This window comes from Sycon ciliatum, chromosome 9 (assembly GCF_964019385.1).
Source record: "Sycon ciliatum chromosome 9, ocSycCili1.1, whole genome shotgun sequence".
Classification (NCBI taxonomy): Eukaryota; Metazoa; Porifera; class Calcarea; order Leucosolenida; family Sycettidae; genus Sycon; species Sycon ciliatum.
The window spans coordinates 10,228,378-10,250,389 of NC_088651.1; the positions used below are offsets into that span (position 1 = coordinate 10,228,378).

The window sequence follows — 22,012 nt, forward strand, 5'->3', positions numbered from 1 at the left end:
GTCATCGCAAAGGCATATTTCTCAGCTCTCATGTAAAAAAAATGGAGCGATCTGCGATACATTTTGTTGAAATGGCAGAGAATTTGAGTTGGGCGCTCGCAATGCTGGCTTTGGAGCGCCGAATCGCGCTGCGGCGCTGGTTCTGTGGATTCCTTGATGGATTTCTGGGTATTGCTGTGTTCCTCTGGCCAAGAGCTTTCCAGAAAGCCCAAGATCACCAAAATCGGCCAAAGGACACCAAAGTAACGACCATATAAGTACCCGGGCTCGCGTATGCAGTGCATTTCTTGAAATAATTGTGGGCCCTACAGTCCATTCATAAAAAGATGGGCTCTGGCTCTGGCGAGCTCCCGTATTTGGCGATTTTTCGTGATTTCATCGTACACAGTGCAGTGCTGCGAAATTTGAAATTTGAAAAAGGGTCCAAAAAGGGTACCTGAACTGGGGTTCGAACCGCACAATGCACGTTTGCAGGCGGGGTCAAACGGCCTGGATTTGTATGGTTTTTCCCAATTCAGTGCTGTTGGGGCAAAACCTGGCCGAAATTCTATTCTTGTTATGGCTTGCTTTTTGGACAAAAAAACTTCAGAAACATAATTGGAAGAGGATTCTATAGGGGATTGCAGAAAAAATTCTAAAAAAACTCAAAGCTTGACCCATTTATGGCCAAAAGCTAGAAGTCCATCTTTTTCTGAATGGACTGTAAAGGGTTAAAGCACGGTTGGAAAAAATCCTTCCGCTTCCAAGCAGGACTTGAACGTTGGTACCTCTCATTTCTCAATCATGGTCTTAGACCAACCCACTGTGCCTGCCTGCGGATACATGTAGGTGTGAATAATAACAAACAGGTTGAATGATAACTTGCATCCATGTTGTCCTGTAGCTGGACCTTTAGTCACCAACTGATCTTTCACGTGTTGTTGTTGTGGCTGCTATCGCTACTATCACTCTCGTCATCATTGACACTATTGCTTTCCGGCTAGATTTCACTCTGGGGAGGCACGGAGCAAGGTGAACGCGCTGAGGAGTTTGAGGTATTCTTGCGGACGGAACTGCTCCCAGCGCTCTTTGCTCTCGCCAGGTATTTTCCATGTGTGTGGGTGTGTGCAGTGTGTGCATGCGCTTATGCGTGCTTGTGTGCGGGTTCTCGTGTGTGTGTGTGTGTGTGTGTGTGTGTGTGCGTGCGTCCCTGCGTGCGTGCGTACATGCGTGTGTACGTGTGCGTGCGTGCAGATGTTCAAGTATGTGGGTAATCCCATTGACAATGATATTGTCAGATGTTCCAGACAGCTGTTTTGCTCCAACAAAGCTCATCAGTGGAGGCAGTAGATAATTAATTTGAGGCACAGGAATAATGCGACATAGAGCACAACTGGCATAATTGTGCACTTTCTACATAGTGGGCATGCCCTAGGATGTTGAAGTGTTGCGCCAGTTTTGCCCTTTTGAATTAACATCATTCCTGGACCGCAGATTGGTTATCTACTACCTCCACTGATGCACTTTGTTGGAGCCGCAAAACAGCTGTCTGGAGCGTCTGACATTATCATTGTCTCAACCATCTTCACTATGGTATTGTATTTTGTATTGTATTTTATTATTTTACTTGGGCATTCCCAACAGACCCGAAGGTCTTCTTACAGGGTGCCCAAGGGGAATGAATTGTTAAGTTCCTGGCGAAATGAATTGGGGATATGATTTGTGCGAAGGGATTCGGGAAGCGCATTAATTAAAGCGGTCATGGTGGTGATGTGCAAGTGGATTGGGTCAGTCGAGAGTGTGTTGTGGAGTGGTGGTGATGGTGGTTGTGGGGTTCAATGAGTTGGGGTATAGTGGTGTTAGGAATATTGATAATGGCTGACTGTGCTGCCCTTCTGATCTCTCTCTCTCTCTCTCTCTCTCTCTCTCTCTCTCTCTCTCTCTCTCTCTCTCTCTCTCTCTCTCTCTCTCTCTCTCTCTCCACACACAGCATGTCGGCTCTTGGCAAGTTCATTGTGCAGAACGTTGCACTAGCTCTGCTGGGCCGCCTGTTAGGATTGCTGAAGCCAGAGGTGAGGACTGCAGTATGAAGCCATGTCTTGGAGTATGGGATTTCAGTATCGGTGGCAAGAGTTTTTGATTGATCCGGCCATACCCCAGCCTTTCATACTGTATGACATGGTGGCTACACATGACCTGCCCAGCAGTAAACACAGGTTGGTGGCCAAAAAGTTGGTCCGGCCATGGCCTGACCAGTCTGACCGGTTCCACCCGGCCTGGATGGAGTGTGCCCTTGTCTGTACGGCTGTGAGTAGGTAGAACATCAGGCGCGTGCCCCGTATGGGTTCCTGGGTGCCTGGAGCCCCCTTTTTTCGCTTAAAATGCAGGATTTTGCTTCATTTTTTGAAAATTTTCCTGGGGGAGGCCCCGCCCCCCCCCCCCTTGAAGGGCACCGGCGCACGCGCCTGAACATTGTTGTCCTTCCCCTTGTGTGCGCTAGGTTTGGTTGGGTGAAGGGGTCTAACTCTCCCATGGGTAGTTTTGCCTGTGGTTGGGTTTGCTTGTAGCCAGGAGCTGCATAGAATTCAACTACTTAGCTGATGTGTCTGAATAACATACTGATTGCTTGTGGAGAGCTTGACTAAAGAGATGAAGGTGGAATGACTGCAGTGTTCAGTTGAGGCGAAATCAGTGTTTAGTGTATTGGCAGAGGTATTCTTTGCGATGACCTTCCTGCCGGGTATCTTCTTTGTTTAGAACAACTATTAGAACTAGACATTGCTGCTGCTGCTGCTGCTAATGCTGATGGTGTTGGTAATGCTGATGGTGATGCTGCTGCTGTTGTTGATGCTGATGCTGACGCTGATGCTGATGCTGTTGCTGTTGCTGCTGCTGCTGTTGCTGACGCTGATGCTGCTGCTATTGCTGTTGCCGCTGTCACTGTTGTTGGTATGCTGTTGGCATCCTTATCCTTGCCCTCATCTTTGTCATTCTCCTGCTTCTGTTGCTGCGTGGTCTCCTCGTCATTGTCTTCATCCCATGTGTAGTTGTGTGACGAAAGTCTTAGTATCTATAAATCACGGCTGGCAGAGAATGACAAGGTCGAGGATGATGCTGTGGCCTTACTGGACGTTAAGGAGATGGACGTAGACATCAGCAGTGGGCCAGGAATGGCCACCATCGCCTACCTCTTTGCTCTTGGTACGCAGCGAATGAAGAAGTAAGTAGTGTGCGTGCAGTGCGTGTGTGCGTGCATGTGCGTGCGCGCGCACGCGCGCGCGCGCGTGTGTGTGTGTGTGTGTGTGTGTGTGTGTGTGTCCCATATGGTGCAGTGGTATGTGCAGCGATTTCCTATCGATAGGTTGCAGGTTCGATTCCCGACGATTATGGTCACACCCGTCTTTCTTCTCTTTCTCAGACTCCACCTGACTTTTCTTTCATTCTCCTGGGTGGTTACCAACAGCCAGTGCATGCCGGAGTATGTGGTGTGATGTGTGTGTGTCAAAAAAATGAAAAAGACCAAAAAGTAGGGATTCACTGGCCAGAAAAAGCCACTTCATAGCTGTGTGGTGTAGAGTGTCCAGGCTGAATAGTGGCGGTCAATGCTTCAGCCTTGCAAGCTGTTGCATGGTACAATCCCAGCACAAGCTGCTATGGCTTCTGCTGTAGCATCGCTATCATCGCCTCCTGTGATGGGCGTCCAATGGTCCAATGGTGTGTGTGGGTGTGGGTGTGTGTGTGTGTGAGTGTGTGTGTGTGTGTGTGTGTGTGTGTGTGTGTGTGTGTGTGCGTGTGCATGTGCGTGTACGTGCATGCGTGTACGTGCGCGCGCATGCGCACGCACGCAATGTGTGTGGGTGCCACTCGTCGCACATTGAGTATCTTCCTCTGATGTGTTTGTGTCTGATGTATATGCGTGTGTGTCTGTGTCTGTGTCGGTGGTGGTGTTGTTGTGCAGCTCTGACTTGGAAGTTGCTGCTCTAATCGTTGACTTGTTGCAGCATACGTGCAGTACGGGCGTGTGGCGACAGCCCACATCCATCTATATGTCATCCTGCCTAGAGAAACTCTCCACTATGTCCATCAAGCAGGTACTTGAATGGTCACACTTGTCATTAGTTTGTTCGTTTGCAGCTGTTGCGCTGGCAGCGTGTCATTCACCATTGGTCTGCCGCTCTTCGTACAGAATGTTGTTCTGTTTGTAAAACTGTTGTTGGTCTGCCACACATGCGAATGCAGGTGTGTGTGTGTGCGCGCGCGCGTGCGCGTGTTTGTGTGTTTGTGTGTGTGTGTGTGCATGCATGCGTGCGCGTGTGTTTCCCTGTCCTGGCCAAACCCAATGGTGTCGACCCGCAGTTACATTCACACACTGACACACTGACACACTGACACACACCAGCTAACCATTCATAAACCTTCTCAGAGCGATGATGAAATAGCCAATGCTGTTTGATAATCCCTGTACCTGTAACTCTAAAACTTTCAGCAAAACTGTCTACTATTTACACAATTGGGTGAACTCACCCATTCCACAATTCTCTGCGAATCTGAACCATTCCATTTTAATACAACGTTTCGGCACTTGGCCATCGCCAGGTAATAACAATGAATACCGTGGAAGCCACACAAGAGCAGTATATATACGCAGAGTATAGCGCCAAAAAAAAGATGCGAATTATGTCACCTAGTATGCAGAAGGGGGGGGGGGGGGACAGAGAGAGAGAAGGTGCAACTAGCACATCACGGAGAAGAAGCAGCAGAAGGTAGCGCGCCATTAGCATTGCACTGTGCTCTGAAGTGAGCGCGCGTGCCATGGCGTTACGCAGAGTGTAGCGCCAAAAAAAGGGATGCGAGTTATGTCACCTCTATGCAGAGGGGGGTGTGGTGTGGAAACTGTCTACATTAGTTAAACTGTCTGCATAGATGTGCTAGAGCTAATTGCCAGTTAGTTGTAGAACGTCAGTACCGTTGGTCAGTGTCGTGCAATACTATCGCATGAGCTGATTGTCAAGTAACAAGTGGCGGTGTTAGTGGACATTATAGCGTAACTTGTAGTTCCTTGGGCCTCTTTTCTTCTTATAAAAAACTGTTTACCATCTCCTGTATTTCTGCTTGCTGTCTCTGTGCAGACCGTGGACATCACGGCGTTGTTTGGTATCTCCGTGCTGACCGGCCTGCCCTATGTGAGTAGTACATTGTACTACTATTGCTCATTGATATCTAATACGGATGCTGAGCCAATGTTATCATGGATAAATAAAGAATCAGTTGGTCGTAACTCGTAACATGTTGTCCGTCCTGTATTTATCCATGACATCTAACACTTCGCCACTGTGCACGCAGTCTGATATAGTTCAACAGCAGTGCAGCACGAAAGCAAGATCTGATGCTTTCTGTCCGGGAGTTTGCACTTTGCCGACCACATGTCTTCTCGTTTCCAGAATGTATGGCACATGTCGTGCTCGGCTATTTGTGCTTTTGCTAACCTGCATGTTCTGCCTGCCTGGCTGCCTGCCTGTGTGTGTGCCTGTATCTCTATCCCTGTCCCTGTATCTGTCTCTGTGTGTCTGTCACTGTGTGTCTATCACTGTGTGTGTGTGTGTGTGTGTGTGTGTGTGTGTGTGTGTCTTTGTCTCTTTATGTGTGTGTGTGTCTGTGTCTTTGTCTGTGTGCATGTCTGTGTGCATGTGTGTGTGTGTGTGTGTATCGTCCTTTGTACACTACACTACACTACACACACCCGACACAGGTGCACCGTGCCGGCATGCTATGCCGCTACATTCCGTCTAACGACCCCGTCGCAAAGAAGGGCAGGAACAGCAGGAAGAAGTCACCCATGGTGTCCGACGAGGAAGGTCGACAAGTTGTCGTGCTTAGCTACGACGCTGACAAGTGTGTGATGGAGGTCGTCGACATCGAAACACGCCTCAAGTCCACGGTACGTACCGCACAGACCTCGCCACACTTCCATTGCTAGTCGAGCTAGCCCTAGACAGAATATGTATTGACTCTTGAGCGTGGAATGTGAACCAAGCTGCTTGATGTACTACGACTCCGCATTTCCCCAAATATAAGTCGCGCCTTTTTTAATGATAAACGCAGCGAGGTAAGAAGGGGATACCACTTCCAATTGAGTATGACCACTTACTTATATGAATATATTGAAACGATATTGCTCAGACGTGAAAGTGGGGGTGCAACTTATAATCGGGGGAAATCCGGTACATGCACCTGGTCTGACATGAAATCCAAGCGGCGAACCCTCAACTCTACAGTGCACATGCACGGCCTGTCGTGTCATGTTCATGAAATCCAAGCAGCACTCCCAGAACTCTAGTGCACAGCAGCCTATTGTAGAACGCAATGACCTGTGCTCCTGCAGCGCTCAGGGTCTACCGTGTACACATTGCAGCAAGAGTATATAAGCTCCCAAGAGTGTGCAACTCCTCATACCCTTTCTATGGGGTACGCCAACGGCGAAAACTCACATCACGTGGTGTAGTGTCGCAGTTGTACGTTTCCAGCCCGTTTCTAGCGAGCAGCGGAGTAATAAGAAAAACACTCTCTGACAGAAACTCACTGCGCATATGCAAATCGCCAGCATGATATGGCAGATATTTGGATTGCGCACACGCTATCTCTCGTTTGTACGTAGTACGAAACGTACCCGAGACACTTGATATGAGTTTTCGCCGTCGGAGACCCCATATGCAGAGTTGCACACTCTTGGGAGGTTACTAGTATGTGTCGAGATCACCCCCCTCATCCCCCATTGTAGTTGCATGTTATTGATTTTTATCCTATCATCTATTTCCACCCTGGCTGCTCCATTGGGAATGACAGCCACAGCCCTAGCATTCCTGGTTCGTCCAATGCCAGTACGCGAACTACGTTGGACCGTGCTTCGTGCTCCACCGGCAGCCCCCTACTCCAAATGCTGACTGTTGCTGTGTGAGAAATGTCTCCTTCGATAGCTCAGTTGGTAGAGCGGAAGACTGTAGTGTGCGCATCAATGAATGTGCAGTCATCTTTAGGTCGCTGGTTCGAATCCGGCTCGAAGGATTTTTTTCTTCTTTTTTTTCTTCCTTTTCAAGAACATGCCATCGTACACATCTCCCGCAATGCAACTGCACTAAATTATAAGTCTTGTTCGTGAGTGTCATTTTTCGTGCTGGAGTGCACGTGAGTGTACACGACACTGTACTGCGCACGGTCAACCTTAATTTAGACGCAGGTGTGAAGAAGACGAAACGAAATACCGTAAAGTCTTGTATGAAAGCCGCACTTGAATAGAAGCCGCAATTTTGGGCCCATCAAATCACCCATAAGCCTGGTTTTAGTGTTGACATACATAGAAATACCTATCTTGTATAGAGCCTGTCTCATATAGAAGCCTGAACATTTTCACCAAGAAAGTCATAGAAGCCGCGGCTTTTATACAAGACTTTACGGTAGTGGTTGCGACTTCGGCGATGATTTGTAAGAAAGACTAAGATGGACTTCCCGTGTGCTCTGGATGGCAGTCGTGAGTCAGTCAAGGGTCAAGTCGGCGGAAAATCACGAGCTCCGGTGTGGGGAGCAAACCCTTTCTTGTGAAAAAGACCAGTAAAAGAACAGACAACAGGGTCAAGCCAAGCATGCGCTGCACTTGAGGCGACTAGTATCCAAGATGGTGCCGCATGCTGGTTGTGACGTAACATACAGGCAAAATATATGACGTAATGCATGTAGTCACGTGATTAGACATGAGCATCATGTCACATCATAGCCTCTGTATACAGTAAAACCTGTAACTAAAGACCACCGTGACTAGCGACCAGCCTGGTACTACCGACCACTCCGCCAGGCACGGACGGTCTCACATTCATATCATGGTTGCGTGGTGCAAACCTCTAACTAAGGACCACCTGCTACTAAAGACCGCTTTCTCTGGCCCCAGGGGGTGGTCGTTAGTCACAGGTTTTACTGTAGTCTAAATGCATACTGACTGACACATGACCATGCCATGTGTGATGTTGCTGTACAGGTTAAGGAAGACTGTATTGTCGAGGATATCAGCAACTATGCCGTCGATACCAGTTGTTTCCCCAAGCTAGTTGAGTTACTGGAGAGCTTGCTTCCCACGGCTGCATTAGGTACACGTAAGCCACTGTTTTCCAGCTGCGTGCTCTCTTCTATGCTGCATCTGCGTATCTGTGTGTGTGTGTGCGTGCGTGCGTGTTTGTGCTCATGGGTGTATGGGTGTATGGGTGTGTGTTCATGGGTGTTTGTTTGTGCCCATGTGTATGTTTGTTTGTTTGCTTCTCGACGCGTTTGCTGTGTGAGTTTTAGGATTTTAGTTCAGCATTGTGTGTGTTTTCCACGTGCGTGTGTGTGTGCGCGTGTGTATGTGTGTGTGTGTGTGTGTGTGTGTGTGTGTGTGTGTGTGTGTGTGTGTGCATGTGTGTGTGTGTGTGTTTGTGTGTGTGTGTGTGTGTGTGTGTGTGTGTGTGCGTGTGTGCGTGTGTGTGTGTGTGTGCATGCAACTGTGCTGTATTTCTCTCTGCACACACAGATGGTCTATCATCCGTGGAAAGTGCCGTAGTCCTATCTCTGGTTCTCAAGGCTGTAGTGAATTGTGTACAGGTACGCTACAAATGTAGTGTCATGCCTATTTATGTCATCATGCGCAAGTGTGTGTGTGGGGGGGGGGGGGGAGATACCGCGTTTTCCGGAGTATCAGCTGCACTGGAGTATAAGCTGCACCCAGATGTTTTGTCACAGAGTGCAGGCATCTACCCTGTTGGCTGTCGATAGTGTGGGAATTGTATGCTTAGGCGCTTTCGTGAAATGTTTTAGTAGACGGTTGAGGTTTGTCCCCGTCGACGTTGTTTGCTGGACAAAGTCGGACTTAGCCTGTCGCAAAGGAGCTGTTACTTGGTTTTGCTGAGCTGTGTAGAGTTTCCAGTCCGAGTCTAATTGGGTCGCCTGGTAGGTGCGGAACTGTTTGTGCTTTGTTTTGATCTCGCTGAGGAATCCTTCGTCATCCAGGGACGAGTGGGTGTAGTCTTTTTGTGGGATTTTCTTCTGGTCACTTGGCAGTGGTGCACGGCTAGTTGCAGTATCAGTTCCAGAATGAGGTTACTGGCTGAGGGTTGTTGTTGTTGTTAATGTTGTTGTTTGAATTCTTTATTCTCACGATGGCACCATCGCCAATAAGAGAATTGTTGTTGTTGTTGTTGTTGTTGTTGTTGTTGTTGTTGTTGTTGTTGTTGTTGTTGTTGTTGTTGTTGTTGTTGTTGTTGTTGTTGTTGTTGTTGTTGTTGTTGTTGGTGTTGGTGTTGGTGTTGGCGTTGGCGTTGGCGTTGGCGTTGGCGTTGGCGTTGGCGTTGGCGTTGGCGTTGTCGTTGTCGTTGTCGTTGTCGTTGTCGTTGCTGCTGATGCTGGTGCTGTTGCTGCTCCTGCTGCTGCTGTTCTTTAATATGTGCATGTGCACTTGGCTATGTCTGTCTGTGTGTCTAGGATCCCACTTCTCCGACTGCCGCGCGTGCCGTGTCGACGCTGAGCAAAATGGCCGGCCACGTTCAGTCGTGCATGTCGCCCTCGCCGAGCGCTACCAGTAGCTGTAGCGACGTAACACCCTCCAGCAGCCAGTCGAGTGTCACTAGCACCAGCACCACGACACCAACTACCGGTTCCCTCTCAGCTGATGCTACTGGCAACGCCGACGCCGGAGATGATAGTGCGACCGCTGGCTTGGCTCGGTCAGCCACTGCTAGCTCGTCATCCGATGATCAGCAGCACCCGGGCGGCAAGAAACAGCATGGCCGTTGCCTCGGCGAGACGGTCGAGCAGCGCGTCGGCATGCTCATCGAGCGCAATCTCATCAGCGCGCTAGTGCAGCTGGCCGGTCGTGGCACGGCGCTCAGCACGTCCTGGACCCTGCCACATCTAGAGGTATGTAACTTATTGCTCTCCGCGAGCTCACGCTTGTGCAGGACTGGTGGAAGCAGATATTGATTGGTCCGGCCATACCCTGTGTGACAGTTCGCTCCCTTCTCCCGTGCTATCTCTCACTGCATCACCCTCACACCGTCTTCCACTGCAGCCTTCTCATGTTCTATCCTTCATTATCCTCTGTATTGCTTGGAATCGCTCTCTTCTCCTATAATCGAGTCCTGACCGGTTACACTGGTAGCAGAGGATGGTTACACTGTTACACTGGTAGCAGAGGATGGCCTTTCATACGTTGTGCATGATTTGGAGGGTATACACATGACCTCCTTTGCAGTAAACACTCACGTTTGTGGCCGAAAAGTTGGTCCGGCCATGGGCAGACCGACCGAACTGGTTCCACTGGACCTGTTGTGTGATTGCCCTCTCTTGGGCAGACCTAGTCTGCTATCCAATAGTCATGTATATGTATATGGAAGGGGACAGGCTCCTTATTGGGGTGGGTAGGTCTTCCAAAGGGCGTGGGGTATTTCTCTATTTATGGGTATGTCTGGTTGGGATGTATCGGGGGGGGGGGTTACGCCATCCAGGTCACACAGTGTTGCAACTGTCCAGCATGTGTGTATGGTTGTGGGTGCGTGCGTGCGTGTGTGTCTGTCTGCCTGTGTGCATGTTTGTGTGCATGTATGCGGGAGGCGGGAAGGGACGGTAGTTGTTGGTAGTTGTTGGTAGTTGTTGGTAGTTGTTGGTAGTTGTTGTACTGCCAGTGTGTGTTGAGAGCGTTCACGGTCTGCTGCCCAAGCATCATGTCGTTTGCTATGTTGTTGTGAGCGGTGGGCCTGGACGGGACCGCGTACATGTGCCTGTCAACCCAGTGTATGATGTCACATGCATTAACCTTTACCCTCCAAACATTCGCTTTATTCATTATATTCATCGCGATCTGTAACGACAACTCCTTGTCTCCCCCATTAATCTTGTCTGTCTGTATGAGCATGTGCCTGTGAGTTTCAGCCTGTGTGTGTGTGTGTGTGTGTGTGTGTGTGCGTGTGTGTGTGTGTATGTGTATGTGTGTTACGTTTTTATGCATCTGTGTGTGCGTGTTTATTTCTTGCCGTGCAGCTGTTGTGTTTCAGCCTGTTTGAGCCGTCCCTTCTCAAGGACACCACCACCGCCACTGCCACCGAGACAACGTCGAAAGCAGACGAATCGACAGAAGCAAAGAAGGACGACCCAAGTGCTTCCGCCGATGCCCCATCCAACGAAGCATCGGCAGCAACGGCTGTCAGTGGTGCAGAAGATGACACCAAGCAAACAGACGATGCACAAACTAGCGACGGCGGTCCGGAGGACAGTGCTGAGAAGACCGACAAGGAGCAAGATGACAAGACTGAACACTCGGTGGCGGCGTCATTGGAAGCCAAAAAAGACGATGACGACGAAGCCAGCAGTTCGACTAGCAGCCCTGACAAGAAGGAAGAGGAGAAAGACAAGAAGGAAGAAGAGGAAGACAAGAAGAAGGAGGAAGACACGAAGGAAGAGGAGAAAGAGAAGAAAGATGGCAGTGACGATGATGACGACAGTGACTTGGAGCAAGGTGAAAACCCATTGGATGGCATTGCTGAGGATGGCAAAGACACCATACTGGTAAGACAGTCAACTAATAATATTAAATAAGAAGAACAGCTCGTATATTACTCAGAATTGAGCTCTACGCGCATCTGTGAGTAAAACGGTTGCATTCATGTCTGGTTTCGGCTAAGACAAAGGCTTCAGGGACAGTGCCTTCTTCAGCTAGGTACTGCGCCTCCAAGTTAGTTGATTCACAATGTTCCCCAGTGTGTCTCATCAGCTGCTCTCTCTCTCTCTCTCTCTCTCTCTCTCTCTCTCTCTCTCTCTCTCTCTCTCTCTCTCTCTCTCTCTCTCTCTCTCTCTCTCCCTCCCTCCCTCCCTCCCTCCCTCCCTCCCTCCCTCCCTCCCTCTCTCTCTCTCTCTCTCTCTCTCTCTCTCTCTCTCTCTCTCTCTCTCTCTCTCTCTCTCTCTCTCTCTGTCTCTGTCTCAGACTGTTCACGATGCGTTTGGCACAAAGCTATCCATCCTGAGAGCTATCTACGAGAAGCACAATCGCAATTGTGAAGCTATGATCAATGCCGTGCGAGCGCTGTAAGTTTGAAACTGCACATGGTGGTTCTTTATAATCTCTCACGTGGCATACTTGTACATGTATGCGTATTGTATAGCTTAGGGACATAGCACCATGATTTCAGGCGGCCCGGCCGAATGGGATACTCTAATTTCAGACATTTTCGGTGCTCAATATTTTCGGTATGAGGGCAACAGGCCAGATTAGGTGAACAGAAATTTTCGGTACAGAGAAGCAGTTCCCTATTGGATTATGTGTGTGAGTGTTTGTTCGGTGTATTGAAATTTTAGGTATGAAACAGACACACCGAAAGTACCGAAAATAAAAGTACACCGAAAATTTGTGAAATTACAGTAGTTGACTGGTAATGAACGCTATTAACGAAAACCCCGCTTTGCACTAATTAGTGGCTGGGTCAACTTTTTCGTGATACAGTAGATTCGCGCGCTGAAGAATGCGGAGCCCAAGAACGTCCAGCCAGAAATGCTAATAATTATTAGAGCGCCGCGGTCAAAACTGTGGTGGAGTCACTGTGAAGGGTTTGTATCACAAGGTCAGTAATTAATATTTTAAAACTATTCTTGTACTGTGTGTGTGTGTGTGTGTGTGTGTGCGTGCGTGCGTGCGTGCGTGCGTGCGTGCGCGTGCGTGTGTGTGTTTGTGTGTGCGTGTGTTTGTGTGTGTTTGTGTGTGTGTGTTTGTGTGTGTGTGTGTGTGTGTGTGTGTGTGTGTGTGTGTGTGTGTGTGTGTGTGTGTGTGTGTGTATTTTCTGTATTTTGGTAGATTTGATGATGACTCTGTCAACTTGTCTGCAAGTGATGAGATCAAGGAGATGGCAAAACGATGGTGAGTACATGTGAAGGGTTTAGTTTCAAAACGCGATGAACGCCAACCTCATGCATTATGGCATGTTCGACCATTAGGCCGTTGTGGATTCGTGTTCATCAGACATGTCTTACGAGGGTTACCGTCCTGAAATTATCGATTCAGCCTTGGTTGGGCTGAGATTGAACTGTGAAATCAGTTGTTTTTCACAGACCTCCTTTCATGGGTGGAAAATCAGGGACGGTAACTGGTTTTCGATTTTCGTGCTAACTCATTTCACACAGCGAAAATACGGCCACTAAACTATCGTTCCAGGTGTTCTGTGTTTCATTTTTTAGTAAAAAAAAATAGCGGAACATGGAAAACTTGTGTGAACTGTTTGTCTCCCCTACCCTATCCCCCCCCCCCCCTCCCCCCACAATTTGTTTCCTGGCTATAATCCTGAGCAGTGTAGTGTACATTGTGCTGTACTCTGTGTGCTCTCTTCTCCATCACAGGGAGCCCAAGCCCAAGATTATCAAGCCGAAGACGCGCGGCGACGGCCTGACCGATGTTGGTCTTATCCCGTTCATCCCCTCAACCGAGGAGACCAGGTAGGTTGACATTTAATCTCATCACCATTGCCTTGAGCTGTCACCATCGCCTTGAGCTATCACCATCGCCATGAGCTATCCCCATCGCCTTGAGCTGTCACCATTGTCTAGAGCTATCACCATTGTCCTGAGCTACTGTAAAACCACTAACATTTACGAACATTTAGTTGTAACGTTTGACGAATTTGAAAACTTTGTTATGTTCAAGACGAAATGTACATGCCATTGTACACTCGTTTTCCAGTACACTCTGGTTGTAGACTGGTACTGTAGATCTGGGTGTGACTTGGACGCAGTATTTAACACTGTGTACATGTGTGTACGTGTGTGTGTACGTGTGTGTGTACGTGTGTGTGCGTGTGTATGTGTGTGGGTGTAAGTGTGTACATGTGTGCGTGTGTGTGTGTGTACGTGTGTGTGTATGCGTACGTGTGTGTACGTATGTATGTACGTGTGTACATACGTGTCTGTCTGTCTGTCTGTCTGTCTGTCTATCTGTCTGTCTATCTGTCATATCCAGCACACTGAAAGCCGTCAGTGAGGACATCGAAGTGAGCAATGCACTGGAGCTGCTCATTCCTAGCAACAAGGGCGACGCAGAGAATGGAGATGTAAGCAAAGCCTCGCTGTGCTTCCATTTCGGGAATGTCAGCCAAGACTTTTCTCAAGCAAACATGCTTCCTGTGTTCACACTGTTTTGCTCTTGCTTGCATTGCTATTATCCAAGTTTCTGTAGCATGAGAAGGGGTTTCCACAATGCGATAAATAGAACAAATAATGCCAACATAATGCTATGTAACAATCATGAAATGCGAATAACGTATAAAATATTCACTGGTTTGACGGAAAAACGCAAATGGGAAAAGTCTAGTGTATAATGTGATTCGTAAACGTTCCCACATTGAAAATGTTTTTTTCCGGGCAGCTGCAATTTAGGTTTCTGTTTGCAATACCCTGGTTTTGCAAGTTTTCGTTTAGTTTCATTTTTTCTCTGTATTTTGTGTTTATGAATTTTCCACTGGCCTTAGCCTAAATCAGGGGAGTCTCCGTGTGTTGGAAATTTACTCGGATTTCATGGTACACTCTGTGGGCTGCACTGTACTGTACATGCTGTGTGTGTGTGTGTGTGTGTGTGTGTGTGTGTGTGTGTGTGTGTGTGTGTGTGTGTGTGTGTGTGTGTGTTTGCATTCCTATTTCAGCTTGTGTCCAAGGTACGGCGTACAGCCTCCAAAGCACTGCTCAAGACCGAGCTTGCCAAGAAACCAGCCGACACGGCCGCATCACGAACGGACCTACTGAAGGTAAGAGAGGAGAGCCGTACTGGAGTTCTGCCATTTAGCCTGGTTTCACAATGTTTTCCCCGGGGTTTGATGAAATTTATGCCGAGTTCACTGAAATGTTTCTAGGTTTCATTGAAATGTTCCTAGGTTTCATTGAAATTTTCCTAGGTTTCATTGAAATTTTCCTAGGTTTCCTTGAAGCTCATGCGATTGCTCCCTTTCTTTGCTATATAAATTAATCCTTGGCTCTCCATCCGAGTCTCTGTCTTGTGTTTGTGTGTGTGTGTGTGTCTTGTGGATGCGTCTGTGTGCGTAGTGGCAATCAGCTGTGGCCATACTGCATGCACGCAATCTTCTCGGAGAAGTACTGGCACACTGGCCCAGCGAACTCAAGCTGGTGACACAGCTGTTCCAGGCCGGTGAGGAGAGCTCGATGTACTCCCTACTGGAACTGCTGCACGATTCGCTTCCCTGGTCTACCTTCCAGAAGGTAGGTACATGTACTGTACTCTCCATGGTATTGGTGTGTGCTATCCTGATACACACACGTAGGATAATGGAAAACAGCTCTCTCTCTCTCTCTCTCTCTCTCTCTCTCTCTCTCTCTCTCTCTCTCTCTCTCTCTCTCTCTCTCTCTCTCTCTCTCTCTCTCTCTCTCTTTAGTTTAATATCGCTCTTATCCAATTCAGTGCCTGCTGATTGGGCTCATGACTCAGTCCATTGAGGTTGTGTTGTCTCACTGCCTTTTTGACTGGTTCATGTACATGAGAAACTCTTGAGGGTTTAACTAAGTTGAAGACGTTCCAAAGCAAAACCTGAAAACACACTGCCAAGGATGCTGTTACGTTCGAAAGCAGCTCGATCGCGAGAGAGGTTACGCCCCGTGCTCGAACCCAGATTTAGAAGGGGATCCGTCTATTCAGCCAACACTGGGCTTGCAAAAGGCAGTGACAACTCGACTTCAATGGCAGGCAACTCGACTTCAATGAAGTGGGAGAAATTGTGTAGTGAATTTCAATTTGGAAAGTGTGTTAGTGGCAGGGTTTATAACTAAACTCCGCCGCTCTTGTCATTAGCTGCTATTATGCCAAGTTTAAAAACCATGTCTTTCCTAAAACGTCCTGTCATTGTTGCTGTTTCTGTTGCTGTTGTTGTCGTCGTTGCTGTCGCTGCCGCTGCTGTTGTCGTTGTTGCTGTCGCTGCCGCTGCTGTTGTCGTTGTTGCTACTGCTGCTGCTGCCGCCGCCGCCGTTGTCGTCGTCGTCGTTGCTGTTGTCATCTGTTGCTCTACCTGTATGCTGTGTGTACAGGTGTTGTGTGAAGCAGTGAAGCACGTCGAGCCATGTCACATGTCTCCACTCTGCCAGGCAGCTTGCCAGTGCATGCGCAGCTGTGTCATGCAGAAGAAGACGGCCCAGTCAGACCACAAGTACTCTAACAACATGAACGAAACCGTAAGGAAAACCACTTCAAACCAGCCGGGTTTTGGGGTTGTTTTAGCTGGATTTAGCTGAGTTTGACAAGCCACCTTCAGTGGGCCTCGGGTGGATTTTTTCAATGTTGCCACACATTTTCAAGCCAAAATCAGTGGGATTAAGCTGAGTTTAGTAAGCCGAAGGAAATAGGGCTTGACTGGAGTGGTGCTTGACTGGATTTCGTTGGGTTTTAGCAGGGTTAGGGTTTGTTTTTTGCGAGAGTAAGTCTGGCTAGTGTGCCTATGGAGCATATGCCCTATAGCCATTTCACGAGTCACCTGGCGTGGTGGAATAGTACCAATATACACCACTGTTTTATGACTGTGCGTGCGTGTGTCCGTGTTTGCTGTGTGTGTGTCCGCGCGCGCGCGTGTGTGTGTGTGTGTGTGTGTGTGTGTGTGTGTGTGTGTGTGTGTGTTGTGTTTTCCGTTGCAGGGACAAATCACCCTGGATGGAGCAACATCTGTTCACGTGTCATTTGACAACCAGTAAGTAGTGATCATGGTTCTGTGTGTGTGTGTGTGTGTGTGTGTGTGTGTGTGTGTGTGTGTGTGTGTGTGTGTGTGTGTGTGTGTGTGTGTGTGTGTGTGTGTGTGTGTGTGGGTGTGTGGGTGTGTGGGTGTTAGGCTAAAAAATAGTGGCAGTCAATTCATCAGCCTTGCAAGCTGTTGAATGGTGTAATCCCAGCACAAGTTGCTATGTCTAACATAGCTGTACGCTATCATCGCTTCCGCGATGGGCATGTCTGAGGTGAGGTGAGGTCTGAGGTGGGTGTGTGTGTGTGTGTGGTTGCGTACGGGCGTGCGTGCGTGCGCGTGTGTGTGTGTGTGTGTGTGTGTGTGTATACATGTGTGCGTGTATGTGTGTGTGTGTGTGTGTGTGTGTGTGTGTGTGTGTGTGTGTGTGTGTGTGTGTGTGTGTGCGTGTGTGCGCGGGCGCGTGTGCGTGCGTACGAGCGCTCATCTGTGTGTATGTACTTGTATGAAAGCATGTTAACTTTAAATACTGTGTTGATCCCTTCTGGTTGTGTTCTCATGTTTCTCTGTTGTATCCGCTCATCTCTGTGTGTGCGCGTGCGCGCGTGCGTGTGTGTGTGCGTGTGTACGTGTGAGTGTGCGTGCATGTGCGTGCTTGTGTGTGTGTGTGTGTGTGTGTGTGTGTGTGTGTGTGTGTGTGTGTGTGTGTGTGTGTGTGTGTGTGTGTGTGTGTGTGTGTGCGTGCGTGCGTGTGTGTGTGTGTGTGTGTGTACATGCGTGTCAATGCGTGTACATGCGTGTACATGCGTGTGCGTGTGTGTCCATGTGTGTCCATGCGTGTCAATGTGTGTACATGTGCCGTGTATGTAGGTGTTCTACGGAGGAAGGCTGTGACACTCTGACTTTGTCTTCCTCACGGGATCACACACAGCACCAACGTGAATACTCTGGACGCGGATCTGATGTCTGGGTAGACGCTGACTTTCCAGGTACAGTAATGTGCTCCTGCTGCTGCTGCTGCTGCTGTTGTTTGTTGTTTGTTGTTGTCTTTCCTGCTGATTATAGACAAGTGCTTTGAGCTGCTTTGTGTCTGGATCATGGTGTTGTAAGAGAGGGCCATTGGTGTATGTGTGGTTACTTTTTTGTTGGGGGGGGGGGGGGGGTATTTGTCTCCCCCCCCCCCCCTCCCACGCCAACAGAGTTGGTACTGTACTGTCCCGGAAAGACAGGGGTGATGGGGTTTGAATCCCGCACTCTTTTATCTTTCTTTTGCAACGTGGGAATGTCCTTTGTTGATGTGCTTCCCTTTGTGTGTGCATCCATTTGTGCATCCACCATTCTTTTGAACATACACGCACACACACACACACACACACACACACACACACACACACACACACACACACACACACAAACACACTCTCACACACGCACACACGTACACACACGTGCAGGTGATACGGTGTACTGGAAGTTCCGCACTGACAGCAGTCATACCGAATGGGGATGGAAAATGACACTCACTGGAGGCGGTATGGGAAGGTGAGCTCGCCGTATGTTATGATATTGGGTTCTTTGCCCCCTCCCCCCCCCCCCTTGTAGAGAGTTGAGGGGGTATGGAAAGGTGAGCTCGCCGTATGGTATGATATTGGGTTCTTTGCCCTCCCCCCCCCCCCCTTGCAGAGAGTTGCAGTGGCAACTGAGGAAAGTGAGAGAATGGGAGAGATTCACTGAGGAAACCGGATGACAAGGAACCCACCATTCCTGGTCCTCCGGCTCCATGGCCGCCACGCGTAACGCCTTTGCATTGTTTGTATGAAGTGCCTCATCACCTTAGCGACGAAGATATCCTTGTCACCAGGAGGGCTGTATGAGCTGTAGGCCTGCAGGGAAGCAACAACGATGACGGTTGTGCGCACGATCAGAAGACTTGGTCGGCATTTTTTTAGGATTACGTCTTCTACTACCGTACTGGCAATATATGTTGCCGCAGTGAGGCCATGAAGCGTTACATTGGCACATGTTTGCCGCACGCAGGGCGTTACATGCAAGGTCGCACAGGAGCCGTTACACAGGTTTCTATATTGCCGCAGTCCTTTTTTTGCTATTGCCGCATCACTTTTTTGCTATTGCCGCATCATTTTTTTGCTTTTGCCGCATCATTTTTTCTTTTCATCCACATTGAAGGCACAGAAATTCAGTTGCTATCCAACTGTTACAAACCCGACGGCAAAGGGCGACAACGATATCAATAGAAGACTGTATATTTTAACTATCAGAGTGATCTGTTCACAAGAAGATCATCAAAAGGAAAGTGACATAGGGGAAGAGCGCTTCCTCCAAAAACTACTTTTCACCACGCGGTACACGTGCTTTCACAGTTTTCAGCCTTTTTTTTTGCAGTGCAAACTGCAATGAAAAGATCGCCGCACCCCGCCGGACGCGCGTTACGAACTCAACGAAAATTTGTCGCACTAGCCTGGTCGCGCGTTACGCCGCACCCCCCCCCCCCCCCCCCCCCTGCGTTACGCGTTACGCGACAACATATATTGCCAGTACGGTAGTCAAGAAAATGTGGAATAACTAGAGACAGTTTAATGACTTGGGGCTCCCCGCGTGCTGTGGGGTACAGTGAGGGCTGCGTCCCACCCGCCTGTGTGGATTCACAGGAAGTGTGAGTTACGAAGTCTGAAGAAAATGTTGAACGGTCTCTGCTGGGATGACGACTACACCATAGCTCAGTGTTTAGAGCATCGCTAGCTACAAGCGAGGGTCCCTGGTTCGAGTCCTGGTGGTGACAGTCAATTTTTTCTTCAGACTTTTCCCGTTTATGTCTTTCCCTCAAACTAGTCAAGACAGTTTAATATTCGGATTTGAAGGACAGCTACTACCGGAAAAAATCACCCTAACGATAATTTTCGGCGTGTTTGTGTGTGTTGTGTAGGTTTGAGACAGGCTACTCCTTAGTGAAATCCTTGCTTGATGGTGATGAGCCACTACTCAGGTAAGCTGCTGCTATGTATTTATTCTTTCTCCTGTCCTCGCTGTGCTCTTGCCATCCACCGCTTGCCATCTGATGGTGTGTGTGTGCGTGCGCGCGCGCGTGTGTGTGTGTTTGAGCATACGTACGTGTGTGCGTGTGTGTGTGTTAGTGTGTGTGTGTGTGTGTGTGTTAGTGTGTGTGTGTGTGTGTGTGTGTGTGTGTGTGTGTGTGTGTGTGTGTGTGTGTGTGTGTGTCTGTGTGTGTGTGTGTGTGTGTGTATGTGTGCGTGCATGCATGCGTGTGTGCATGCATGTGTGTTGCCTGTAGTGAGACTGAGAGTATTTGGAACTGATGTGTACTGTATTGTTTTCTTTCTGTCTCTCTTTCTCTTGTGTCTCTACACTAGGTCTCTGCCATACCCACAGCTCTGCCGCAGCCTGGTAACAGTAGCTTGCTCACAGATATCTGCGTTCCGCATCAAAGCCCTCGGTCTTCTGGTGTCCATGATGCGTCATGTAGACAAGTAAGTGCTGTGTGTGTGTGTGTGTTTGTGTGTGTGTGTGTGTGTGCATGTGTGTGCACGTGTGTGTGTGTGTGTGTGTGTGTGTGTGTGCATGTGTGTGCACGTGTGTGTGCACATGCACATCAGTAATTGCCTGCATTTTTCTTCGTTTTAAGTTTGTCCTTCCCACACGCGCACATAGCGTAAAATGCCGTGCACACACACATACACGTGCACGCAGGTGCACACACATATACGCACACACGCACGCACACACACACACACACACACACACACACACACACATTACATACTGCAGACGCTTGCACCGCACTGTCATCATTACATTCTGTTGTTTATCTTTTTTTATTTCACGAGGAGAGCAGTGGCCAATAAGTGATGTTTGCTGCTGCTGCTGCTGCTGTTGCTGCTGCTGCAGACTGTGCATAGGCAAGGAGAAAGGTCCAGATCTTGGTCAGTTGAGACCACTCTGGGTTCTGTACACCGAGTCGTTTGAGAAGGTTCCGCTGGAGAGCAATACGCCGTATTTGGCGCCTGAGATCACTCTGGCGCTTACCGAGCTATTCTTCATAGTGGAGAATCTTGTGATGGTGAGTGATGGGGTTAGGACTAGGACCACTGAGCACTGAGGATGTCTTCTGCAACTGCACAGGCAGAAAATTTTGTCGGTCAATATTTTCGTCCAGCTCCAAAGAAAGGGAGCTCGTCCGGTTGTAAATTTCGTCCATGGATCATAAGAGTGTATTGAAAAGCTGGACAAATCAACATTAGTTTAGTCCAAAAGCTCCTTGAACTAAAAAGACGAAATTAAATTCCTGACGAATATTTCTGCTTATACAGTAGGTCTTTTAGTGTGGCTGCTGTTGCGCTGTCGATGTCTCATTCTGAAGAGGAAACAGTTACATCGGAGCCCACTTTTTCCATTTTCCAAAATTGTCTTGCCATGCGAAATGCAACGTACGGGAGCGGACCCTCGACTTCACCCTAGACAAGTGTGCCTTTATGAACCCTCTGTTAGTGACAATCGACTGCATTTTTGTTGAATTGTCTGACAAAAATCGACAAATGAGTGTGTGGGTGGGTGGGGGGGGGGGGGCTCAATCAGAGTGGGGGAGGGGGTGCACACACCCCCCCCCCCCCCTCCTTAGGCTGGAACCCTGCATCCGGTGGGGAGACGCGGAAGAACAGAGTTTAAACCTACAAGTATTCCTAACAACAACAACAACAACAACAAATTCACGGTTCGCGTGAGACTCGGCTGGAAACCGAGTTTTCCGCATCCGTAGGAACGGCACCACCCTTCAAGGATCAAGGTGCAGATGCAGCTCCTAAAGCGGTGGGAAGTGAGTAGATCAGCTCACCAGAAAGTGGTCAAAGACCAAAAATCCCATTCACTGCATCCATGTTCTCCTAACACCAGCAAGGAGTAAAAAACACAAAACATCCTTTATAGTTTATACTTTGAAAGTGCAGTTTTACGGTATTACTAGTTCTACGTCACTGTTGCAATCTGTTCCCTGTCCGTGTCTGCGCTCAAAGCAACCACATGTGATTTGTGTGTGTGATATTCTTACGCTACAGGAGTGGGATATTGCCGATGAGTTTATCATTGCTATGGCAACGCCAGAAGGTCTGCATGACACGTTGTCCAAGGTATGTGTACGGCAATGACGGTGGTGTTTTTTTATTTTATTTTATTTTTTACAGAATGTGGTTTGGTTTGATGCCCACACACTGGTCCTCACCCAGTCACCCACACACACTGGTCCTCACACAGTCACCCACACACTGGTCCTCACACAG

The 22,012-nt window shown here is 48.7% G+C and overlaps 1 protein-coding gene and 1 non-coding gene across 4 annotated transcripts in view; both read left to right on the forward strand.

Moving 5' to 3' along the window:
* Window positions 1-22,012, forward strand: part of LOC135825307 (zinc finger ZZ-type and EF-hand domain-containing protein 1-like) — a 116,369-nt gene that overhangs the window by 90,789 nt on the left and 3,568 nt on the right. For 2 of the 3 annotated variants that reach the window (XM_065338045.1, XM_065338046.1), the window contains exons 63-86: window positions 984-1,081; window positions 1,970-2,051; window positions 3,027-3,199; window positions 3,938-4,070; window positions 5,109-5,162; window positions 5,729-5,917; window positions 8,006-8,120; window positions 8,534-8,604; window positions 9,481-9,915; window positions 11,035-11,559; window positions 11,975-12,075; window positions 12,839-12,901; window positions 13,378-13,473; window positions 13,994-14,084; window positions 14,673-14,774; window positions 15,070-15,243; window positions 16,063-16,206; window positions 16,663-16,715; window positions 17,574-17,692; window positions 18,158-18,245; window positions 19,648-19,707; window positions 20,093-20,209; window positions 20,628-20,799; window positions 21,791-21,862. In XM_065338045.1, the coding sequence (XP_065194117.1) occupies window positions 984-1,081; window positions 1,970-2,051; window positions 3,027-3,199; window positions 3,938-4,070; window positions 5,109-5,162; window positions 5,729-5,917; window positions 8,006-8,120; window positions 8,534-8,604; window positions 9,481-9,915; window positions 11,035-11,559; window positions 11,975-12,075; window positions 12,839-12,901; window positions 13,378-13,473; window positions 13,994-14,084; window positions 14,673-14,774; window positions 15,070-15,243; window positions 16,063-16,206; window positions 16,663-16,715; window positions 17,574-17,692; window positions 18,158-18,245; window positions 19,648-19,707; window positions 20,093-20,209; window positions 20,628-20,799; window positions 21,791-21,862 (3,327 nt within the window). The remainder of the gene's footprint in view (window positions 1-983; window positions 1,082-1,969; window positions 2,052-3,026; window positions 3,200-3,937; window positions 4,071-5,108; window positions 5,163-5,728; window positions 5,918-8,005; window positions 8,121-8,533; window positions 8,605-9,480; window positions 9,916-11,034; window positions 11,560-11,974; window positions 12,076-12,838; window positions 12,902-13,377; window positions 13,474-13,993; window positions 14,085-14,672; window positions 14,775-15,069; window positions 15,244-16,062; window positions 16,207-16,662; window positions 16,716-17,573; window positions 17,693-18,157; window positions 18,246-19,647; window positions 19,708-20,092; window positions 20,210-20,627; window positions 20,800-21,790; window positions 21,863-22,012) is intronic. The other variant, XM_065338047.1, reaches the window with a different exon arrangement.
* Window positions 6,944-7,041, forward strand: Trnay-gua (transfer RNA tyrosine (anticodon GUA)). The gene is made up of 2 exons: window positions 6,944-6,980; window positions 7,006-7,041. It is a non-coding gene; the product is annotated as a tRNA-Tyr (tRNA).